Below are 20,205 nucleotides of genomic sequence, written 5' to 3'. Positions count from 1 at the left end.
ACTGTCCCAGGTCCACTCTGTTACCGGACCCTGACAGGCAGAGACAACCTCAGGCTTGGGTTCAGGGCAGACCCTATAGTTGGTACTTGTTTTTCCAGACAAGCAGTTCATCTCACAGCATCACTCAAAACTCCCCAAATAATTTTTAAAAATAGTTTATTTTTTAAAACCATTAAGGCAATACTGTACCCTGAAATTAACTCTTTACATTCATCAGTCTTACAGTAGGACATTCCAAACATATAAGTTCCCATCAATTCAGGATAGAAATTAATATACATGATCAGTTCAATCTCCTAAAGGGAAAATGAATAAGATCCTTTTTTTTTTTAATTAACGTTATTTTATAGCCATTTTCTAATTGCCGGGCACGACCACCAGGAAAGTGACCAAGGAGATCCCACTCGTCCTCTGCATACCCCAGCTTCCCTGACCCCAGGTGCCCCACCGATCACACCCAGGGGGCTGAGCCACAGAGGTCATTTAGAGCCTACCCAGAAGAGCTCGGCTTTGGAATTGCTCCTGTTTAGTATGAAATACAAGGGGTCTGTCAGCCCCTAAATGCTTTGAGAGCATTAAGGCACCAAGAACAGTAATGGACCAACACAGACCAAGGAATCGCGCTTAGTCCTGGCTTTGGAAACCGCATGGCTCTGCCGCATGTCTGGCAAAGGCTTCCTCTATGCCCTGTGTGCCCCAGGCACAGACACGCGTCAGGAAGAGGCCCGCCTGGGTTTGGAACAGGTTGCCTGGGAGATTCACGGGATCTGTGGCTTCCGCTGGAGGCTGCCAGAGGAGCAGCCGGTGAGAGTCCCTGTCTCAGCATCTCTCAGATTGCAGAGCTCTTTGGTAACAATCCCCAGGTAGTAATTCCCTGAAGAGCAGACAGCTGCTTACTACATAGGAGAAGTTCCGGGTCTCCAGCGGGACCGACCCTGCTTGCGTGAAATTGGTGGCTTCTAACCTGGGTCTGCCTTGCTGATAGATAGACAGGCTTGCCTGTGCTGCTCATGTGTGAAAGACGAAGAGAACAGATTTACAGGGAAATAAATTCCAGATGGCTCAGGAGAGAAGGAAAGCTCAGACGTGTGTGTGCGTGCGTGCGTGTGTGCGTGCGTGCGTGCGTGCGTGCGTGTGTGTGTGTGTGTGGTGTCTGGGGAGGGGCGGGCCTGTGTGCGCATGCGGGTGTATTTCTCTTGTGACGTTTCAGCTTTTTTTGTGTTTCCAGCAGGTCCAAGAGCCAAGCTACTAAACAGTATACATCAGTTCACACTGATTTCAGAAGGATCCCACTGTTTGTTGTTAGATACATGATTGTTGGTTAGTAAAATATTAGGATTTAAAAAACTCAAATCACAGTATTTAAGATATAGCTATTAACATAGTTCCTTTTACCATACAGTGTAGAAAAAAAAAGTGATTCTCAAATACAAATACTGTGACTGCAGGACAGTGAGTGGCATCATCTCACGTGAGGTACGTTGTTCTTTAGGCCTGAAACAAGGACCAGACCCTCCATGCCTTTAAGAAGAAACTTCCCCAAAGCGAATGATTTTTCTTGGAAAAGATCAGCTACTCGTCTCCAGGGCTTCTCAGCCCGTGGCCCCCACCTTCTGTCCCAGGAGGCAGGGCTGGTGGTGGGGTCTTGTCTGCACTCCGGCTGGCACGATGCAGTGCTACACTGGTCACGCCGCTGGGGGTGGCAGTGGTGGGGGGGAGGCAAGAGAGGAGGCAGCTGCTGTGTTACCTTCTCTGGGGGAAACAGGGAAGCTGTTCACATTTGACCCAAACTAGCAAACACATTTTCAAATGAAAAAACCTGACCCAGGTCTCAGTTTGCTGTTTTGCAATGTGAAAAAATTGGTATTTCTTCAATTTTTGTTTTTTTCCAAATAATGCATTTAACAGCCACAGGGCCCCCGAGGTCCTTGATGTTATGAGTTGCTCAGTCGAGATGTGACCTTGGCGTGGATGCAGTGTGGTCCGTTCTGTGCAGAGGATCCCAGAAGCATGTGGCTGCGTGTCTTCCAGCTGAACCACATCATGTGGCCCCCTCTTCCCCAGGGGGGTTATACTTCTCCCGCCTCACCGAAATTCTGAGAAGCAGACAGTCTAGATCTGAGGAGTCTGGGCGCCTCAAGCCAGGAAAAGGCGTGTGGAAGTGAGCCTCGGGCAGCGGCCTCTCTGTTCTAATAAGTGGGCCGCATCCATAGCAGCCCACTCTACGGGAATACAGTAGGAATCTGCCACACCCCACACAAACAGCATCATGGAAAGTGTTATTTAGCTCTTCAAATGAATTTGAAGACGCGTGGTCTTTTTTTCCCTTAGAGCACTTCCAGTACCACACGTTAATTCGTCCGGCAGTTCCCAGAGAAGTAGGAGGGCCTCCTGTATCCCAGTCAGACCCAGCTGCTGCCCTTGTTTTCACTCCAGTGTGTGTCCCTGGCTGAGGCTTGATGACCATTTTCCTAATTGTGCTAAAAAATGGTGCCTAAAAATAGATGTAAATCTCAGCCAACACTCAGACCTCAACCTTTGGAGCCTAATCTCGGATCTTCCTAGAGAGAAGTTCCCCAGAGGAAAGTGTGCCCCCGGTAAAGTCCTAGCCCTGGGAAGGGGGCGCATGCGCAGGTGGTGGGGCACAGTCGGCAGCACGCGGCCGGCTGGTTGGCATTCCCCACCAGCCCTCAGGGAGATTTCACGCGGGCCTCAGTCCGCTCCTCCCAGCGGGGCTGTCCGCAGAGCCTCCCTGCCGCAGGCGGGCCGTGCCTTCTGGAGAGCTAAGGCAGGAGTCCCCTTAGCTGACCACTCCAGGCAGAGATTTCATTGCCGAGAATCTGTCATGCCAGAGGAGCCCCATAAGCCTGCTTGGACCAAGACTTAAGAACAAATGCAGATATAGTCCAGTGCCTGCAGCAACAGCGCCGTGAAAACCCTCCCTGGACACCTCTTGATAGTTCAGCCCTCAGTTAGTGGCAGCAGTCTAGTTTGTGACATCTAGGGACAGTGCAGTTTCCTTGCCTCTCTTGAATCGACATGGCTGTTGTGAACTTAAAGAGCAAGCGACCCCTCCGGGAACATGTGCAGCCAGGGGACCAGACTCAACCACAGGGACCACTTTGAAGCACCCTCACCTGCCTTAAATGCAGGGGCGGGAGAGTGGAAGCAAGCCACCCCCGGGGCCCAATCCGCACGTCCAGGCAGTCCTTCCGAGCCCGGTGTTTCCACTCGAAGGTGGGATGACACAGTCCGACCCCCTCGAGGGTCTGAGGCCTGGAGGTGGCACCAGAGCCTGTGCTGACGGTGCAGGTGGGGAGCCAGGAGCACCTGCATGTCTTCCTCGCAGGACCCGCGTTTTGGAAGCCGTGCGGGTTGAAGAGGCACTTTGAGGTGACTGGTTTTCCAGGGTCCCTGGAAGCCCCTACTGAAGGCCAGGCCAGTGGCCAAGTTGGTCTTAGCTGGAAATACCTGACTCCCTGGTTGAAACAATGGACTTATATTTAAACAGGACTTTTTAAGACATTCCAGAGACGAGTGTGGTCATTGGGTCAAGACAAAAAAAGCCCTCTGTCGTGCATCTGGCCGCGAGCCATCAAAATGCGCCTGGTGTCACGGTGGCTTGGAAGGAGCCAGGCACAGAGGGGCTCAGGTGCGACCGGGGCGGAGGCCGCGCTGACGAAGGCTTGCACAGAGACGCCTCTCTGCCCTCGCCTGCAGAATCTCCCTCTGAGCAGGATCCCCCTTGGCCAGCAGGTGAAGAGGGAGGCCCTGCGTGGGCCAGTCACCTGGGCCCTCGGCAGCAAAGGTGCGGAGTCCTAACCCCTGGGCCACCGGGGAATTTCCAAGGCTCCCTTTAAACGATAAAATTTCCTTTAAAAATCCACATAGGCTTCCGTGTCTCAGGGTGCACACAGCAGAGGTGGGCACACAGTCTCTGAGCCCTGCTCACAGATGGTCTGACTAGGAACGCCCCGAAGGCCCTAGTGCTCCATGGACCTTAGATTTGACAGAGGCTCCTGACGGCCCTATCGACGTGGCTGTCCAGCTGCAGATTTGGGGAAACAGTAGCTGCTCAATTAATAGCTTTCTCATCATCAATCATCCAACCAAGGGCCCTACCTGTGCCTGGAGCTTCTGCTCAGATTGTAGGCTGCTGCGTTCTGTGCTCTTAAATTGGAAGGAAGGGCTCACTTTAACAGGGCCGACTCTCAGGCGTTCTGGAATTCTTTCCCTTCGATTCACAGTCACTGTTGACGCCTGTGTGTGTATCCTCTTTGGGAAGATGCTTTGAGCCCCTCTCCCCAGAGAGCTGTGTAGAGGTCACAGGGTTCCCGGGGGCCAGGCGGACAGCGGGCAGGGCTATCGTCAAACTGCTCCTCTGACACTGGACATCAGGGAGGCAGCATCTGCGCGTGCAGCCCTCAGACTTCTCGCAGTGTGGCGGGGGCAGAAGTGAGCCCGTGGAACCCCCAACCAGAAATGCCCAGGAGGCAGAAAGGAGGGCCACTGGGCGGCAGCAGAGCGGCCCGGAGGAGCCCCATGGTCCACCTGTCCAGACAAAAGCCGCCAGTAGTCTGTGGCCTCTGGGGAGTCTGGCACTTGGTGGTAAGTGAGGGAACGAAGAACCAGGTTTTAACAGTGGCTTAAGAGCAGATCAAGGTGGTGAAAAGGGGTCCCGCCATGACCTGCACCCAGCACCGCGGGCAGCTGGCTCTCCACTCGTCATCTGAGGTTTCTGGAACCTGCTTCCACTGGACCTTGTGCTGATGTCTGCTAAAGCCTCACAAGCAAGAAGTGTGCTCCTTCAGTAGCTCCTGTGTGAAGCACTGCCATCTACTAAACTGGCGAATAACCCGTCCGTCATCTGACTATCAGTGCTCGGAGAAGTCTTGGATTGTGTGACCCCAGACGTTCTGAGTGGCAATGAGTGGCTCTGTTATTTCAAGTGAATTTCTTCCTATTAACAAGTGAACAATGTCAGGTTGCTTTCAGGCCAAGGTCCTCTGTGGCTTCACCACGGGCTTCCCTGGTGGTCTGGCTGGACCCCAAGAGGACCAGACGCTCGCTGACACCGTGGATGCAGTTAGCCTGTTCAGTGGCAAGCGTGAGCTGGGAATTGTTTCAGATAGGTCCCATGAGAATCTAAACAGAACCTGCAGGTCTTCCGAAAGCCTGAGTCTTGAGCCTCGCTTTCCAAAGCCGTGTCTATGTGACTAGACCCGAAAACACTAGAGCGAGAGGCGGCACACGCACAGGATCCAGCCCGTGACCCCAAGACCTCGCACGAGCCACAGGCCTCCAGGCTTGTCAGCCCAGGGAGTTCCCATCTTAGGAAAGAAAGGGGACACGGGTGCACCTGTGACTAAGAGCTTACCTCCTTTCTGACTTAGGGTGACCCCTGACTGGCGTCAGTTCTAAAGCGGAAATGCTGTCATTTGTCTCCAGCAGGCCCTTTGATTGCATCTTAAAACAATTAAAAGATAAAAGCATCACCGAATGTGTAATGTGTACAAAGATGTCCTAATTGTGAGGCTTGGTTTTTTTTTAAGCTGAAGTCTCAGTTTTTTGTATGATAATGCTGATCTTGGTGGAGAAGGAAATGGCAACCCACTCCAGTATTCTTGCCTGGAGAATCCCAGGGATGGGGGAGCCTGGTGGGCTGCCATCTATGGGGTCGCATAGAGTTGGACACGACTGAAGCAACTTAGCAGCAGTAGCAGCAGCTGATCTTGGAGACTTTTTCAAATTCAGTCCTAGCCATTCTTTAACAGCAGATAATAATGACCTTATAGGACCAAATGTCCTAAAGACAGAGGGGGGAGGGTCATTAAGGATCGAAAGTGCTGCCGGCCCAGGAGGCGTCCAGGGGCTGAACCGGCTGGGGGGTGGGGAGGCACTCTGACAGCTCTCTGACGGACAGTTAATCTAAGTGGTGGACAGGACCATGTGCTCTAGACAAGAACCATAATCCACAGCGTCTCCAAACTGGACTGAGGTTGGAAACTCGACTTTCAGGCTGAATCAGACCTTGTAGATTTTGGTAAAACCACCTTATATATGTAGCTGGAAAAGGAGACAACTCTTGAAATCCTTGCAAAAACCACCTGTTGTGAATCCTGAGACCAAATGAAACCATTTCATCCCCCCACCCTGCCCCACCCTGGCCCACTCTCCAGGCGAGACCCCCGGCCCCACCCCCACGCTATACAGTCACAGGTGCTTTGTCCTCTCCACCCTAGGGAGCAGCTGCCACCAACAGGGGTTAAAAAGAAACAAAGCTGCATATTTAGAAAAGCAACACAGAAAAAGACCAAGGAGCTGCCTTGACAGAGGGGGCCTGGAGCAAGATTTATAAATAACTTGTCAGTTTGCCCCTGGAGACGAGACCCTGGCCCCCAAACAGCTCGGCTCGGTAGATTCAGATTTGATAGGGAGTCGAGCCGAGAGGAATGGGAAGTGGACCACACTTCAGTCCCTGTTCTTCCTGCTGACCGCAGGTGCTAGCTTAACACAGGGAGGGGATCGAGTCCAGAGGGGCCTCGAGACACGGCTTTCTGGAATCTTCTACACGCGCCTGGGAACAGGCTTTTCCACATACTACTTACAGCCACAAAACAGCAAACTGAACCGAAACAGTCGATGCATTTCAACAAGCTTATTGAAATCATTCTTTGACATTCTAAATCCTGTGATTCAAAAATAGCACGTTGTCTTTCTTAGAATTCAGGAAACAGAACCAAAGTCTTCCAAATAAATATTTCGCTGCTCTTAAAATACTTTGGAGACATCTATGTTTACAGGATTATAAAAATTAAAAAGTGCTGATTAGTTTTCAAAATTATAAAAGAGCACAACAGTCAAAAAGCGGTAAAAAGGGAAGACAGACCACGTATTCTGAGGTTAATTCACTGGTAAATTCCTAACACGATATAAAGAAATCTGCATTGATTCACATCAGGCACATTAAAAATCAGACCGCTGAACACCATTACCCCTCATTTCCCAAGTCCTGATTAGTAGCTGCTTCTCACCAGCATCTCAAGACTCTGCACTGCTCTCAGAAGTGGTTACAAAAAAGAAACGTGGAGTAGCCTTCCGGTTACCTAGGCAGTATCCCTCCCGTTGTTCCAAGGTTTCCATGGTGGATATTTGTGCAAAGCTGCGTTGCTCCTGTCTCTCTGTAGTGCCGCCGCCTCTAAAAACCCGAGAGAAGCCTCTTTTCCGCGCTCTCGTCTGGATCGTCAGTACATGTCCCTGTAGATCTCCTGCAGCAGCGGGTGCAGGGCGGCGTCCGACTCCGTCTTCTTGATCACCTGCACCAGCTGTGCGTGCTCTGTGACCAGCTGCCGCAGGTCTGCCATCTTTTGCAGGAGTTTCGGGAAGAGGAAGACGTCGTCAGGATGGTTGGTCTGTAGGTGGAGTTTGAGCACGTGCACAATACCCTCCTGCATTTTCTCAATGTGTCCTACATTTAGGAGGCCAGGCCGATCTACCCTCAGGAGAGAGGAGAGAGGTGTGAATGGGGTAACCGCACGGTAACGCCAAGGAGCAGTCTTCAAGTCTGAGAAACCAAACATCCTGACTGGACCCTGCCTTTCTTACCCAAAGCTCAGCTGCCTTTACACACGGTCCACTTGCGTAGAAGACAGAGCTACATTTTCCCCAAATCGCTGGGCCTGGGACAGACAGGAGGAATGCTGCTACTGCGAAGTCGCTTCAGTCGTGTCCGACTCTGTGCGACCCCAGAGACGGCAGCCCACCAGGCTCCCCCGTCCCTGGGATTCTCCAGGCAAGAACACTGGAGTGGGTTGCCATTTCCTTCTCCAATGCGTGAAAGTGAAAAGTGAAAGTGAAGTCGCTCAGTCATGTCTGACTCTTAGCGACCCCACGGACTGCAGCCTACCAGGCTCCTCCGTCCATGGGATTTTCCAGGCAAGAGTACTGGAGTGGGGTGCCATTGCCTTCTCCGGACAGGAGGAATACTCGTTCCTAAGTATTTCTTTTCTTTTTTAAAATGTATTTTATTTATTTGGTTGTACCAGGTCGTGCCTGCAGCTCATGGGATCTTCCATCTTCACTGGGACATGTGGGATCTAGTTCCCTGATCTGGGATCGATCGTGGGCCCTCTCCACTGGCCTCGAGGAGCCTTAGCTGCTGGACCACAAAGGAAGTCCCTCTCAGTATTTCTATGACCTTAAAACCACTAGCTACCTTACAGGGTGGCTGCTTCATTTAGAGTTTATCTGATGACCACCTGTCAGGGGGAAACTCCCACAACATTAGGAGTAGCAGCGATACACACAACCTACTTGTGCCTAATATGGAAAACAATACCCTTCTTCCTACATCTTCTTAGGTACTCCGTTTCAACAACATTTAAGGAGTGTGATTATGCTCCACATAGGTTTAATGTGGTATAGAGCACCGTTACAGGTACCTTCTGAGTGTGTGAGTGTGTGTGCTCAGTCGCGTCCAACTCTTTGCAACCCCATGGACTGTAGCCCGCCAGGCTCCTCTGTCCATGGGATTTCCCAGGCAAGATTACTGGAGTGGGTTACCATTTCCTTCCCCAGGGGGTGTTCCTGACCTAGGGCTTGAACCCGTGTCTCATGTTTCTTGCATTAGCAGGCAAATTCTTTACCACTGTGCCATCTGAGAAGCCCACCTTCTAATATAAATCAGACAAAAAGTAGGTGGAGCCAGAAAGGAATGAGGGGATGGATACAGGCTGGAGAGGGGGCTGAGGACACCTGGAGAGGGGACGTGTGAGGCTTGGACCAGGAAAAGTGGGGTGGACACCAGGTGACCTCCCCAGGTTGGCTCAGACACGGGGACCAGGCACCGGGGACAGCTCAGACCATGCATCCTTCCCTTGATCCAGAAAGATCAGCCCCCGCCATGCATACTCAACAGGCAGTGCTCTCTTTAGAATCCCACACATCACTATGATTTTCAGAAGTGTTGCTCACAATGTGGACTTATCATTTTTTTGGAGGGGGGTGGATTGTAAAATACATATTAGGTTTTTAAAGAGAGAAGTTTTAAAAGAGTAATAAGTGAATCCCACTTCATAATTGTAGCCCCATCATACAGATTTCATATATGTCTCACCAGATATTTTTCTGATCTGATTATAATTTCTTTTATAAAACTGTGGTCACACTACTTATATAAACAGTCATGCATCACTTTCCCCACCACACTGCCTCTTGAGCATGCAAAGGACGGTGGCAGATTACATACGGTTGCCTTGCCACTCAGTGCATTTTACCTCCACTGACTGTGCCCAGCTAGATGGCCAGAGGGACAGACCTCATCCAGCTCCGTGTCTGGAGTTGGGGCCACTGCGGCCAGCCTCAATTCTGCGAGTGAGGGACTCATGGGGGCACTACAGCTTCAGGCAGCAGTGGCCCCGTGGCTCTCCCTTGTGGCTGGGTTGGGTCAGCCGAGTACAGTAGAGGGATGACCTTCTTAGACCCAGGACAGGGCTATTTAAAGGAACGTAAGGCTGAGCCAAAAATCTGCAGAGCCAGCTCCCCATACAGAGGCCCAGGTTTTCCTTCACTGGAATCCATTTCCTCTGGCAAAGCATACTGTGCAGTCATACCTGTTAGCTAACTGCTTATGTTTTTCATTATGAAATTGCATAAGTACACCAATACAGACAGCAACTGGACTAACATCCGTGTGGCACTTTATAGAATACTGTCTGCAACGTGGATACAAGATTATGATAACAGGTATAACACGGTCATCCCACAGTATCTGTGCAGATTGTTCCAGGACCCCTTGAGAGTCCCTTGGACTGCTAGGATTTCCAACCAGTCCATCCTAAAGGAGATCAGTCCTGGATGTTCATTGGAAGGACTGATGTTGAAGCTGAAACTCCAATACTTTGGCCACCTGAAGCAAAGAGCTGACTCATTTGAAAAGACCCTGATGCTGGGAAAGATTGAGGGCGGGAGGAGGAGGGGACAACAGAGGATGAGATGGTTGGATGGCATTACTGACTCAATGGACATGAGTTTGAGCAAGCTCCGGGAGTTGGTGATGGACAGGGCGGCCTGGCGTGCTGCGGTTCATGGGGTCGCAAAGAGTCGGACACGACTGAGAGACTGAACTGAACTGAAACACCCAAAGCCGTGAAAGCTCAAGCCCCTGACACAAAATGGCATGTAACCCGTGCACATCCTCCCAAACATATTGCATCACCTCTAGATCACCTGTAATGCCTCAGGCAGCGTGAACAGTATACGAACAGTTGCCAGTGTGTGGCAAATTGAAGTTTTGTTTTTTGGAACCTTCTGGAATTTTTTTTTCTGCATGTTTTCCATCCACGGTTGACTCTGCAGGTGCAGATGAGTATGGAGGGCTGACTGAATATGATGGTGTTATTATAACACATATACATTGTAATATTACTACAATTATATCTGATATATAATAGTGGGTATGATATAATGAAAGTGAAAGTCACTTAGTCGTGTCCGACTCCTTACGACCCCATGGACTCTACAGTCCATGGAATTCTCCAGGCCAGAATACTGGAGTGGGTAGCCTTTTCCTTCTCCAGGGGATCTTCCCAACCCAGGGATAAAACCCAGGTCTCCCACATTGCAGGCGGATTCTTTACCAGCTGAGCCACAAGGGAAGCCCATGATAAGAAGAAATATCACTAAATATTAATTATTAATGATCCCTAATATATTTTGTTGTTTAGTCGCTCAGTCACGCCCGACTCTTTGCAACCCCGTGGACTGTAGCCCGCCAGGCTCCTCTGTCCATAGGATTTTCCAGGCAAGAATACTGGAGTGGGTTGCCATTTCCTTCTCCAGGGATCTTCCCAACCGAGGGATCAAACCTGCATCTCCTGCATTGACAAATGGATTCTTCACAGCTGAGCCACCAGGAAAATGCCACCTGATATATTTTATTACTTCCTGACCCAGGGATCAAACCCAGGTCTCCTGCATTGCTGGCGGACTCTTTGCTGTCCGAGCCACCAAGAAAGCCCTGATATATTACATCCTGTTATAAATAAAATATGTATTTCTGTAGTTACAAATGGGACATATCACTGCTTTACAAATGTGCTGTTGTCTTGTCACTCAACCACTCGGTCATGCCCAGCTCTTCTGTGACCCCATGAACTGTAGCCCAAGAGGCTCCTCTGGGTTGCCATTTCCTTCTCTGTGGGACCTTCCTGACCCAGGGATTGAACCCACATCTCCTGTTTGGTAGGTGGATAATGTGTTTTATACAAAGTAACATGAAGACACTGCCATACATAAAATAATCAACAGAGACCTCCTGTGCGGCACAGGGGACTCTTATTCTGTAACCACCTAAATGGGAAAGTAATCTGAAAAAGAACAGACGTACGTGTGCACACCTGAAACCAACAACACCGTAAGCCACTTATACTCCAGTATAAAATAAGAATTGCTAAAATAAAAAGTTAAAGCTCTGAAACTGGAAAAATTACCTTTGCTACAATATGATCCGACACAGATCTCATTCTCACTGAATCCTGGTCAGTGTCACTGTGGGAGTTCGGACGCCCTCCCCACCTGCCCCCAGCAGTGGCTCCATGCCACTCACATCGGATTTACCGCTGCTGGGTTCTCGAGACAGGAGGCCGTAAGTGCCCTGGCACCGATGCAAAATCAGCAACTTACCTCCACAGCAAATGATAGCAGCCACAAAGAGGGAAATATCACTGTCGTCTAGCTCCAGTGCATTGAACTTCATTGCAAAGTCGAACTTGGGTTCCATGATATCACAGAAGGGTTTTCTTAGGCTTTTAAGGAATTCACGGGTTATGAAGCCATTCCCGTAGGCTACCAACATCCCATCTTTATTCATCACAGAAGACAGCATGGCAAATATGGCTTCGTAAACTCCATACTTCAGCAGAGTGACTTGGTCATTCAAGTCCAAGTTTGCAAACCCAGGGATGGACTTGGCAAACTCCGTGAGCTCGGTGACGGTCTCCACGGACGTGCACTGGCAGCAGTGGAAAATGCGGACTTCCGCCTCCTTGTTCTGGATGCCGTTGGCCACCAGCTTGGCCACCAGCGTCTTCTCGGCCATACACAGCGTCTCCATGTCGTGGATGACGAAAGGCTGGAAACAAAGACACTGGAATAAGTTGGATGACTGGTGACAAGCTGTCTTCTTAATTATCATGAAACTGATGGGTAGTCACTGTAGTTCAGTCGCCTGAGAATCAAAGTATGTACAAAACACAGTCTCCATCCTTAAACCACCTCAAAATTAGCTGGGGATAAAAAGACATTTAACAGAGGACAATATACATCAGAAAGATAGTCAGCGTCATCGCCTGGAACTGGGGGGGATTTCATTGCTAAGGAAGTGAAGGACTTCCCTGGCGGTCCAGTGGTTAGGATTCCATGATTCCACTGCTTTGGGCGCGGGTTCGATCCCTGGTCAGGGAACTACGATCCTGCATGCCTTGCAGCACAGCCAACAGCAACAAAGCAAAGTACTGATTTTGGCAATAAAGCTCACAAGAAAGAGAATACTAGCAAACGACTCTAAATGTTTGATAATTTTCTCTGGATTCCCAAATACTACTGCAATAGCCAATCATTACAATAATTCTTTTTTTTCTATAAACAATGGTGGTGGTGGTTTAGTTGCTAAGTTGTGCCCTACCCTTGCGACCCCATGGACTGTAGCCCACCAGGCTCCTCTGTCCATGGGATTCTCCAGGCAAGAATACTGGAGTGGGTTGCCATTTCCTTCTCCAGGGGATCTTCCCACCCAGGAATCGAACCCAGGTCTCCTACATTGCTGGGAGATTCTTTACCGACTTTGCTACAAGGGAAGCCCTGAGCTACAAGGGCTTCAGGCCCTGAGCTATAAACAATAATGGTTCATTTATTTCAGAGACTCTAAAAAAAACCAAATCCTAGTATTTATTTTGGCAAAGTCATATTTAAATCAATGAAAAGTGATAAAACAAATGAAATGATCATAGTCACTGATCATTGGGGAATATGTTCTATTTTAACTATGAACTTTTGGTAAGTTGGGATTTCCTGGTGGTTCAGACAGTAAAGAATCTGCCTGCAATGCAGGAAACCCAGGTTTGATCCCTGGATCAGGAAGATCCCCTGGAGAGGGAAATGGCAACCCACTCCAGTATTCTTACCTGTAAAATCCCACGGATGGAGGAACCTGGTGGGCTACAGTCCATAGAGTTGCAAAGAGTTGGACACGACTGAGCGACTTCACTTTCACTTGGTAAATTATTCGTTACATGCCTGCGTACTAAGTGGATTCAGTCGTATCCAACTCTTTGCGACCCCATGGACCATAGCCCCGCCAGGCTCCTCTTGTCCATGGGATTCTCTAGGCAAGAATACTGGAGTGGGTTGCCATGCCCTCCTCCAGGGATATTATTCATACAGTAATTCTTAGTTTTTCCATTTTATGAATGTTAGGGATAACCATCCTTATCCAACACTATTGAATGAATAAATTTCGCATGTAAATAAATGTGACTCAGAAAGTTGGCTATCTGTGTAGAAGTGAATGAACAAGCACCGTTAAACCCTTGCTCTCTAGGGATAAACCGGAAAGCCTCACAGGACCCCCTTTCCTGGTGCAGGAGACTGAAATCTCCCCACCACTGCTCCACATTCTGAGACAGTCTCCACAAGCTCCAAATGCTTGCGGCAGCTCCCTAAACGTGGCCTTACCATGTGCATCTAGACCCACCGGTCCTATCATTTTAGAAAGATCTAGGGGCTTCCCCGGTGGCTCAGATGGTAAAGAATCTGCCTTGAATACGGGACACCCGGGTTCGATCCCTGGGCTGGGAAGATCCTCTGGAAAAGGGAATGGCGACTCACTCCACTGTTCTTGCCTGGAAAATCCTGTGGGCAGAGGAGCCTGGCGGGCTACAGTCCAAGGGGTTACAAAGAGTCGGCCACGACTGAGCGGCTAACACAGTGGAGGACAGACGAGATGGTGGGTCATGGACGTGGAGCAGTGTGCTCAGAAGAGATGGTGTCTCTGGTGGGTCTTGGGAAAACGGGCACAGAAAACACTGCAGCTGAAATGTGGCCCGACCTTCATGCGGAGCAGGAGAAATGGCAGCCTCCGAGGGAGCTCGCTGGCTCTTCTACAGGCTGGTGAGGAAGCAGGCTGAGGCGTTAGGTTCAGTCCCCGCTGGACAAGCACTGAGTGGACGAGCAGCCCAGTGATTTTAAGAACCACTCTGCAAGTGGGCAGATCGCATCACTGACAGAGCCTCCGGGCCCCACGGCATGACGCGTGCCCTGTCTGGGCTCACGAGCATCGGGATGAGCCACTTGCAGGGCACCTGTGGGGTGTCCCTGGCACAAAGGTGGAGGTGCTGGGGTAATCTGACGCACTGTCTTTGAAATGTCTAAACAGCATTCGCAAGATAGTCTTGGACCAAAAAAAAAAAAAAAAGGATCTGATTTCGCATCTGAGGCAAGGAAATATTTTTTAAATTATCTGTGTAGGACTGCAAACATCCTGAATACAAAACTTAAAGCCAAATTTCTAGCAATCTCCAGTTTGATGGAGAAAGACTAAAATTATCTTTTCCCAAAGACTTTAAAAGCAGGCCAGGTTGACCATTTTGGGGGGAAAGTTTGGGGGCAGTTTCTATGAAGTTGGAGCTCAGATTTAAAGTGGACTAGAGAAATATTTTTAAAGAATAGATGGCAGTGTTGCCTCAATTGCAGAAAATACAATATAAGGCCACCTCGACTTTATGCAGATCACTGACTTTTTAAAAGCACATTCAGCAGAAATAAAAATGTTCAATGAATTTTTTTAAAATGAGTTTTGTTGTTAAAAAAAAAAAAAAAACTGGGAAAACACTGAGCTAAATGAAGTTAGGTCCTGCCAGCGTCTTTAACATAATGAGTGTACACTGTCTATCTTTAAGAATGGGGTTAGGGACTTCCCTGGTGGTCCAACGGTTAAGGCTTTGCCATGCAGGGGACGCCAGTTCAATCCCTGGTCGGGGAACTAAGATCCCACATCCCACGCCACTAAGCCCAAACTAGAGAGTCTGTGAGTCACAACGAAAGATCTCATGTCTCAACTAAGACCTGATGCAGCCAAATAAATATTTTTTTAAAACAGAAATCACCTGCTAAAAAAATTTATTAAAAAAAAAAAAAAAGAACTGTTTGACTGCAGAATGCCTATTATTATTATTGGTAAGACATTTCATAGGACTAGCATAGACTGGCTACATAATTTTCAGGGCCCAGTGCAACATGCCAGTCACTTACTCAGAAGCAATTAAGACTTTCAAGACAGTGACAGAGAGCATGAAACCCCAGCACAGGGCCCGCTAAGCGGGGGGCGGTGTGAGACAGGACACACAGCCAGGACGCCAGCCCTGGACTGGTTTTACGTGAAATATTCTCTCATAAACGAAGACTTCGATCGTAACGAGTATTTCATTTTTATAAAATTATCAGTTGGGTTTTAGAAGGCAGGCCTCATTAACAGGCAAAATTAGAAACCATTTGGATTCAAAACAAGTGCGAACGTTTAAAACCATGTTTATTACAGCCAAAGAGAAATTGTAGAGTAAGACCCTTGAAAGTTTGCCAAACTTTATTGAGAACTATTCTCCATTAGACTATTTTAGAAGTCCTGGAAGCTTTCATTTAACTTTGGAATGTGCCTTTTCTACTCAAGCTTGAATATGAATATATCTGATGTTACAGGTGGTCATTTCAAATCAATGAAAGTGAAAGTGAAGTCGCTCAGTCGTGTCCGACTCTTAGCGACCGCATGGACTGCAGCCTACCAGGCTCCTCCATCCATGGGATTTTCCAGGCAACAGTACTGGAGTGGGGTACCACTGATGCTACAGGTGGTCCTTTCAAATCAATGTAGCACATCATAAAAAGTTTAAACAGCATAAGGCAGAAAGCTGCCCACTTTCCCCTCAGAACTGTGCAGGCATGCATGCTAAGTCCCTTCAGTCATGTCTGACTCTTTGCAATCCTGTGGAGTGTAGCCCGCCAGGCTCCTCTGTCCAAGGAATTCTTCAGGCTAGAATACTGGAGTGGGCTGCCATGCCCTCCTCCAGGAGACCTTCCTGACCCAGGGATCAAACCCTGGTCTCTTTAGGTCTCCTGCATGGGCAGGTGGCTTCTTTACCACTACTGCCATCTGGGAAGCACCCACCCCGAATCGCTCTGGGCCAAATCCAGAAGGCTCCCCTCACTGATCCATTACTTTTTTTCCCCTCACACCTGAAGTGTTCTATGTGTGTCAATGATGTTCCTTATAAGAGTTCATTTCCGAAACACATTCAAAAAGCATTTTCTGTGAAAACTTAGGCAGCACTATCTTTTAGGAGAAATTTAATTGTGAGTTATTTGGCAGAATCGCTTTGGATGACATTATCTAATAAGCTCTTGATGAGGTTTTACTACACGTTTCTCGATATAAAACAGTGTGTTCTTCAGCCTACTGACAACTGAAGTTATAGGTATAATATTTCAGTGTAGCACAGCAGGCCAGACCCCAGGGTGTGGTGGCAGGGGGTGTCAGCAAGGTCCACCGTGCCTGGGCAGCTCTACCTCTGTCTGAGCACAGATGGAGTAGCAGAGCCTGTGGCCCCGAGCTGGATGCCCCAAGCTCTGGCATGCCCTGGGCAGGCCAGGGAGACAGGGGAAGGGCCATGTCTCCATGTATATGGGGCATGGGCGGGAGGTGAGCCCACCTGGGAGCACACAGGGTCATCAAAGGCAGTGACTGTCCCCTGGACACTCCCTTTCAAATTGGTACCTGTGATGCTGCAATTTGGAGGTGGGGGCAGAAGCGGGCGATGGACCCTTAGCCATACCCTGAACTCCATTTTTCCTATCCAGTGAAACCCAATCCTAGACTACTTGTCTATTATTTATTTCCTTGAGGCCAAAACACAGATTCCTCTCCCCAGGCCACTGTGTGACAGTCCTCAGCTGTCCAGGTTCCCACTGGCCTTGGATGACGGGCTCCTCCTCGGAGTTCGTGGACCTCAGTGGGGTATGGGAAAGACACTCTACAGAAATCAAGTTAATATTAAAGAAGAGTGTTCGGCTCAGAGTAAAGATGACTTATAAGTTAGCTTTACATTCTGAAAACCCAAGGGAGAAGTAGAAGATCTCGGCAACATCTCAAAAGATTCAAAGAGATAAAAAATTTGGACTACAAGATCAAACCAGTCAATCCTAAAGGAAATCAACCCTGACTATTCGCTGGAAGGACTTGATGCTGAGGCTGAAGTTACAATACTTTGGCTACCTGATGGGAAGAGCTGACTCATTGGAAAAGACCCTGATGCTGGGAAAGATTGAAGGCAGGAAGAGAAGGGGACGACAGAGGATGAGATGGTTGGATGGTGTCACCGACTCAATGGACATGAGTGAGCAAACTCTGGGAGATGATGAAGGACAGGGAAGCCTGGTGTGCTGCAGTCCGTGGGGTCACAAAGAGTCGGACATGATTTAGCGACTGAACGACAACAACTCGGGGCTGTACCAATCATTTCCAGGGTAGAAATTCAAAGGTGAAAGGTTACTTTGCTTTCACCCCCGTGATGTGGAAAGGATTGAGTCTGTGCTGGCGCAGCGTGGGTGCAGCTTTACCAATTTAACGAGAGTTAGCTCAAACCCTTCTGAAGTACCTCAGCCTGTTTCATTGGAGAAATCACCAAAGAATGAAAAGACTCAGTAGAAAAGAGGCTGGGTGTGTTCATGAAAGTAAGCAGCTTGTGAAATGCTTTATTTTCCTGTGACTAAAAGTTCCAGCTTGTAATTCCCAATAGGGATGGCTTCAAGCTACTCATTAGTACACATTAAACCTGTTGCACCATGCTCGTAGGGAAGAGGCAGAACGTCTTGATTTGCCAACCTTGGGCCATGCCCCGCTTTGAAGGCCACTCTGAGATCAGTCCTATAACGGAGACAGGCTGGGCTCATTGTGGGGTGGGGGCCAGGTGGGGGCCGGGTGGCACTAAGCTGGGCAGGCAAGTGTCAGCGCCCACAAGGGGCATTCTTAGCTGCTCCCAAGAAGGTCCAGAACTGTCCAAAAGACAGTAAAAATAAAGTTACTGAAAACAAAAGGACCCCTTCTAAGCCCGGAGATGTCATTTGCTTCTCACTGGAAAGATGAGGGGTGGGTAGGAATGGGGCACGCTGGTGAGGACAGAGTATTTTTTAGGAGCAAGGATACAGGGGCATATTCTGAGTCAGAAGGGAATGGGTTAATTTTCTGAGATTAAAAAAAAATCACTGATACAGCTCTAGAATCTGGTAAACTATTAAACAGAGTTTTGGGGCACATTAATTACACAGTCATTATACTAACTTGGTTGCTGGGAGCGTTGAGGTGGATCAATGGATGGGAATTGCTGTCAGGCTGAGTTTCACAGTCTCTGAATGAAAATGTTTCCATTGCATTGTCTGTCGTTTGCCTCGGGGATAAATATTATTTTCCCAACATTCAGAACATACTTCCTCCACCCTCTGCCACGACTCTAGCTGACAGGTTGCCCAGGGAGCCCGTCAGACTGTAACTAACAGAGCAGAGCCACCCACCGGGTTGTTGTTGGTCTTCCCGGCAAGGATGACCCGGGCCTTGATCTTGTTCATGTTGAAGTTCTTCAGGTAGGCCTCGTAAATCCTCTTGGCCAGAGACTTGAGATCCGCGGTTTCGGAATCTTCTAGGTCATGCTCACACGTAAGGATTTCTGCCTTCAATTTTGCTTTTTCAGATCTTGGCATTCGTCCAAAACGAATCGCTGGGGGTCGGAGGGGAGACACGGAATCATGGGAAACAGAGAAATGAAGGACGTAACGGGGAGTGATGACTAACAGCTGCAGGGAAAGTTCACACTACGGGGCAAACTGTGGGCGAACATCAGCAGGAAGTCAGAACACACTTCACGGCTCAGCTTTCCCCCTGTGGAGCGGTGGGCGTGCTGCTCACACTCCATGTAGCCTAGACTTTCAAAACCAAAAGGTTAAAGTAAAAATAGCACCATTACTCACTTCATCAATAGGACGGGCTCAAGGTCACTTGATGTCATTAAGTGTATAATTGACCCTTTCAATCAAGGAGATGAAAGTGAGCCTTAGAAGGAGTTAACTATTACCTTTTTCTTTTTCAGAAGGTAGACGAGCAACTCTTATGAACATTATTTTAAACTTACTTTCACGTAGTGATTGGCATGTTTTAAATTTAAAAGTAGGGGGCCTTCCCTGGCGGCCCAGTGGTTAGGACTCCATGCTTCCAATGCAGGGGGCATGGGTTTGACCCCTGGTTGGGAAAGGATCCCACATACCACATGGCTTGGCCAAAAAAACCCAATAATAATAATAATTAAAATAAAAGTATGACTGAATATAATTAAACTTATGGTAAAATGTTTGAAATGGCACACACTTCATATATATGATCTGAACATTATCTCTGTGATTTCCAAGTGTTTGCAAAGTCTTATATCCAAGTTTCACCATTTGAAGTTTCTAACCATAACACCAAGGGCTGTACTGGATTTCTGCCCTCTGAGACTTACTTTCTTAGGCTCTCGTGTTACAAAATGACCTGAATATTAAATGCTGCAGCACATTCATTCAAAGTACAGCACGTTCCAAGCCCACAAGGGAGGCAGACGGAGGCATGGGTGGGTGAAGTTTGAGAGACAACCTTACCTACCGTTATGGGACATCCCAACTGAAAGGCACTTGTGGAAACGACAGTATTGGCACTTATTCCGATTCTTTTTCTGAATCTTGCAACTACGGTCACATTTGTCATACACCAGCTTCAGCCGAATCGTTCTCCTAAAGAAACCCTGTGGATTAACATACAGTTTGTTAACGACTAGGAACTGATGATCAGCATCATTCCTTTATTCACGCTTCTTGTTCACTTACTCTCTCTTTTAAGATGAACTAAATGTAGAGACATGGTTCATCTAAAAAGTCCAATGTAGGGACTCCCCCGGTTAAGACTGAGCTCCCAGTGCAGGGGGCACGGGTTTGATCCTTGGTTGGGGAACTAGATCCCATGTGCAGCACAGCCCGGGCAAATAAAAACATAAAGTTCGTAATTTTTTTTTTTAAGTCTGATATAATTGAGGCAGGTTGAAAATTTGAAATTTCATTCCATGGAAAAGGAAAAGT

General features: G+C 48.5%; 1 protein-coding gene across 4 annotated transcripts in view; it reads right to left on the bottom strand.

Annotated features, from left to right (window-relative positions):
• Nucleotides 1–144: 144 nt before the first annotated feature.
• The window catches only part of PPARA (peroxisome proliferator-activated receptor alpha), a 73,666-nt gene continuing 53,605 nt past the window's right edge, over nucleotides 145–20,205 (bottom strand). For all 4 annotated transcript variants that reach the window (XM_010837617.1, XM_010837614.1, XM_010837615.1 and 1 more), the window contains 4 exons: nucleotides 19,736–19,874; nucleotides 18,616–18,818; nucleotides 11,683–12,130; nucleotides 145–7,492 (listed from right to left, as the gene is read on the bottom strand). In XM_010837617.1, coding sequence (XP_010835919.1) covers nucleotides 7,245–7,492; nucleotides 11,683–12,130; nucleotides 18,616–18,818; nucleotides 19,736–19,874 — 1,038 coding nt within the window. In that variant the 3' untranslated portion in view covers nucleotides 145–7,244. The remainder of the gene's footprint in view (nucleotides 7,493–11,682; nucleotides 12,131–18,615; nucleotides 18,819–19,735; nucleotides 19,875–20,205) is intronic.

The sequence above is a fragment of the Bison bison genome, unplaced genomic scaffold (genome assembly GCF_000754665.1).
Source record: "Bison bison bison isolate TAMUID 2011002044 unplaced genomic scaffold, Bison_UMD1.0 scf7180017864079, whole genome shotgun sequence".
NCBI classification, from domain to species: domain Eukaryota; kingdom Metazoa; phylum Chordata; class Mammalia; order Artiodactyla; family Bovidae; genus Bison; species Bison bison.
Note: the sequence above shows the minus strand (reverse complement) of the source record. Positions and strands in the feature narration are given on the sequence as shown.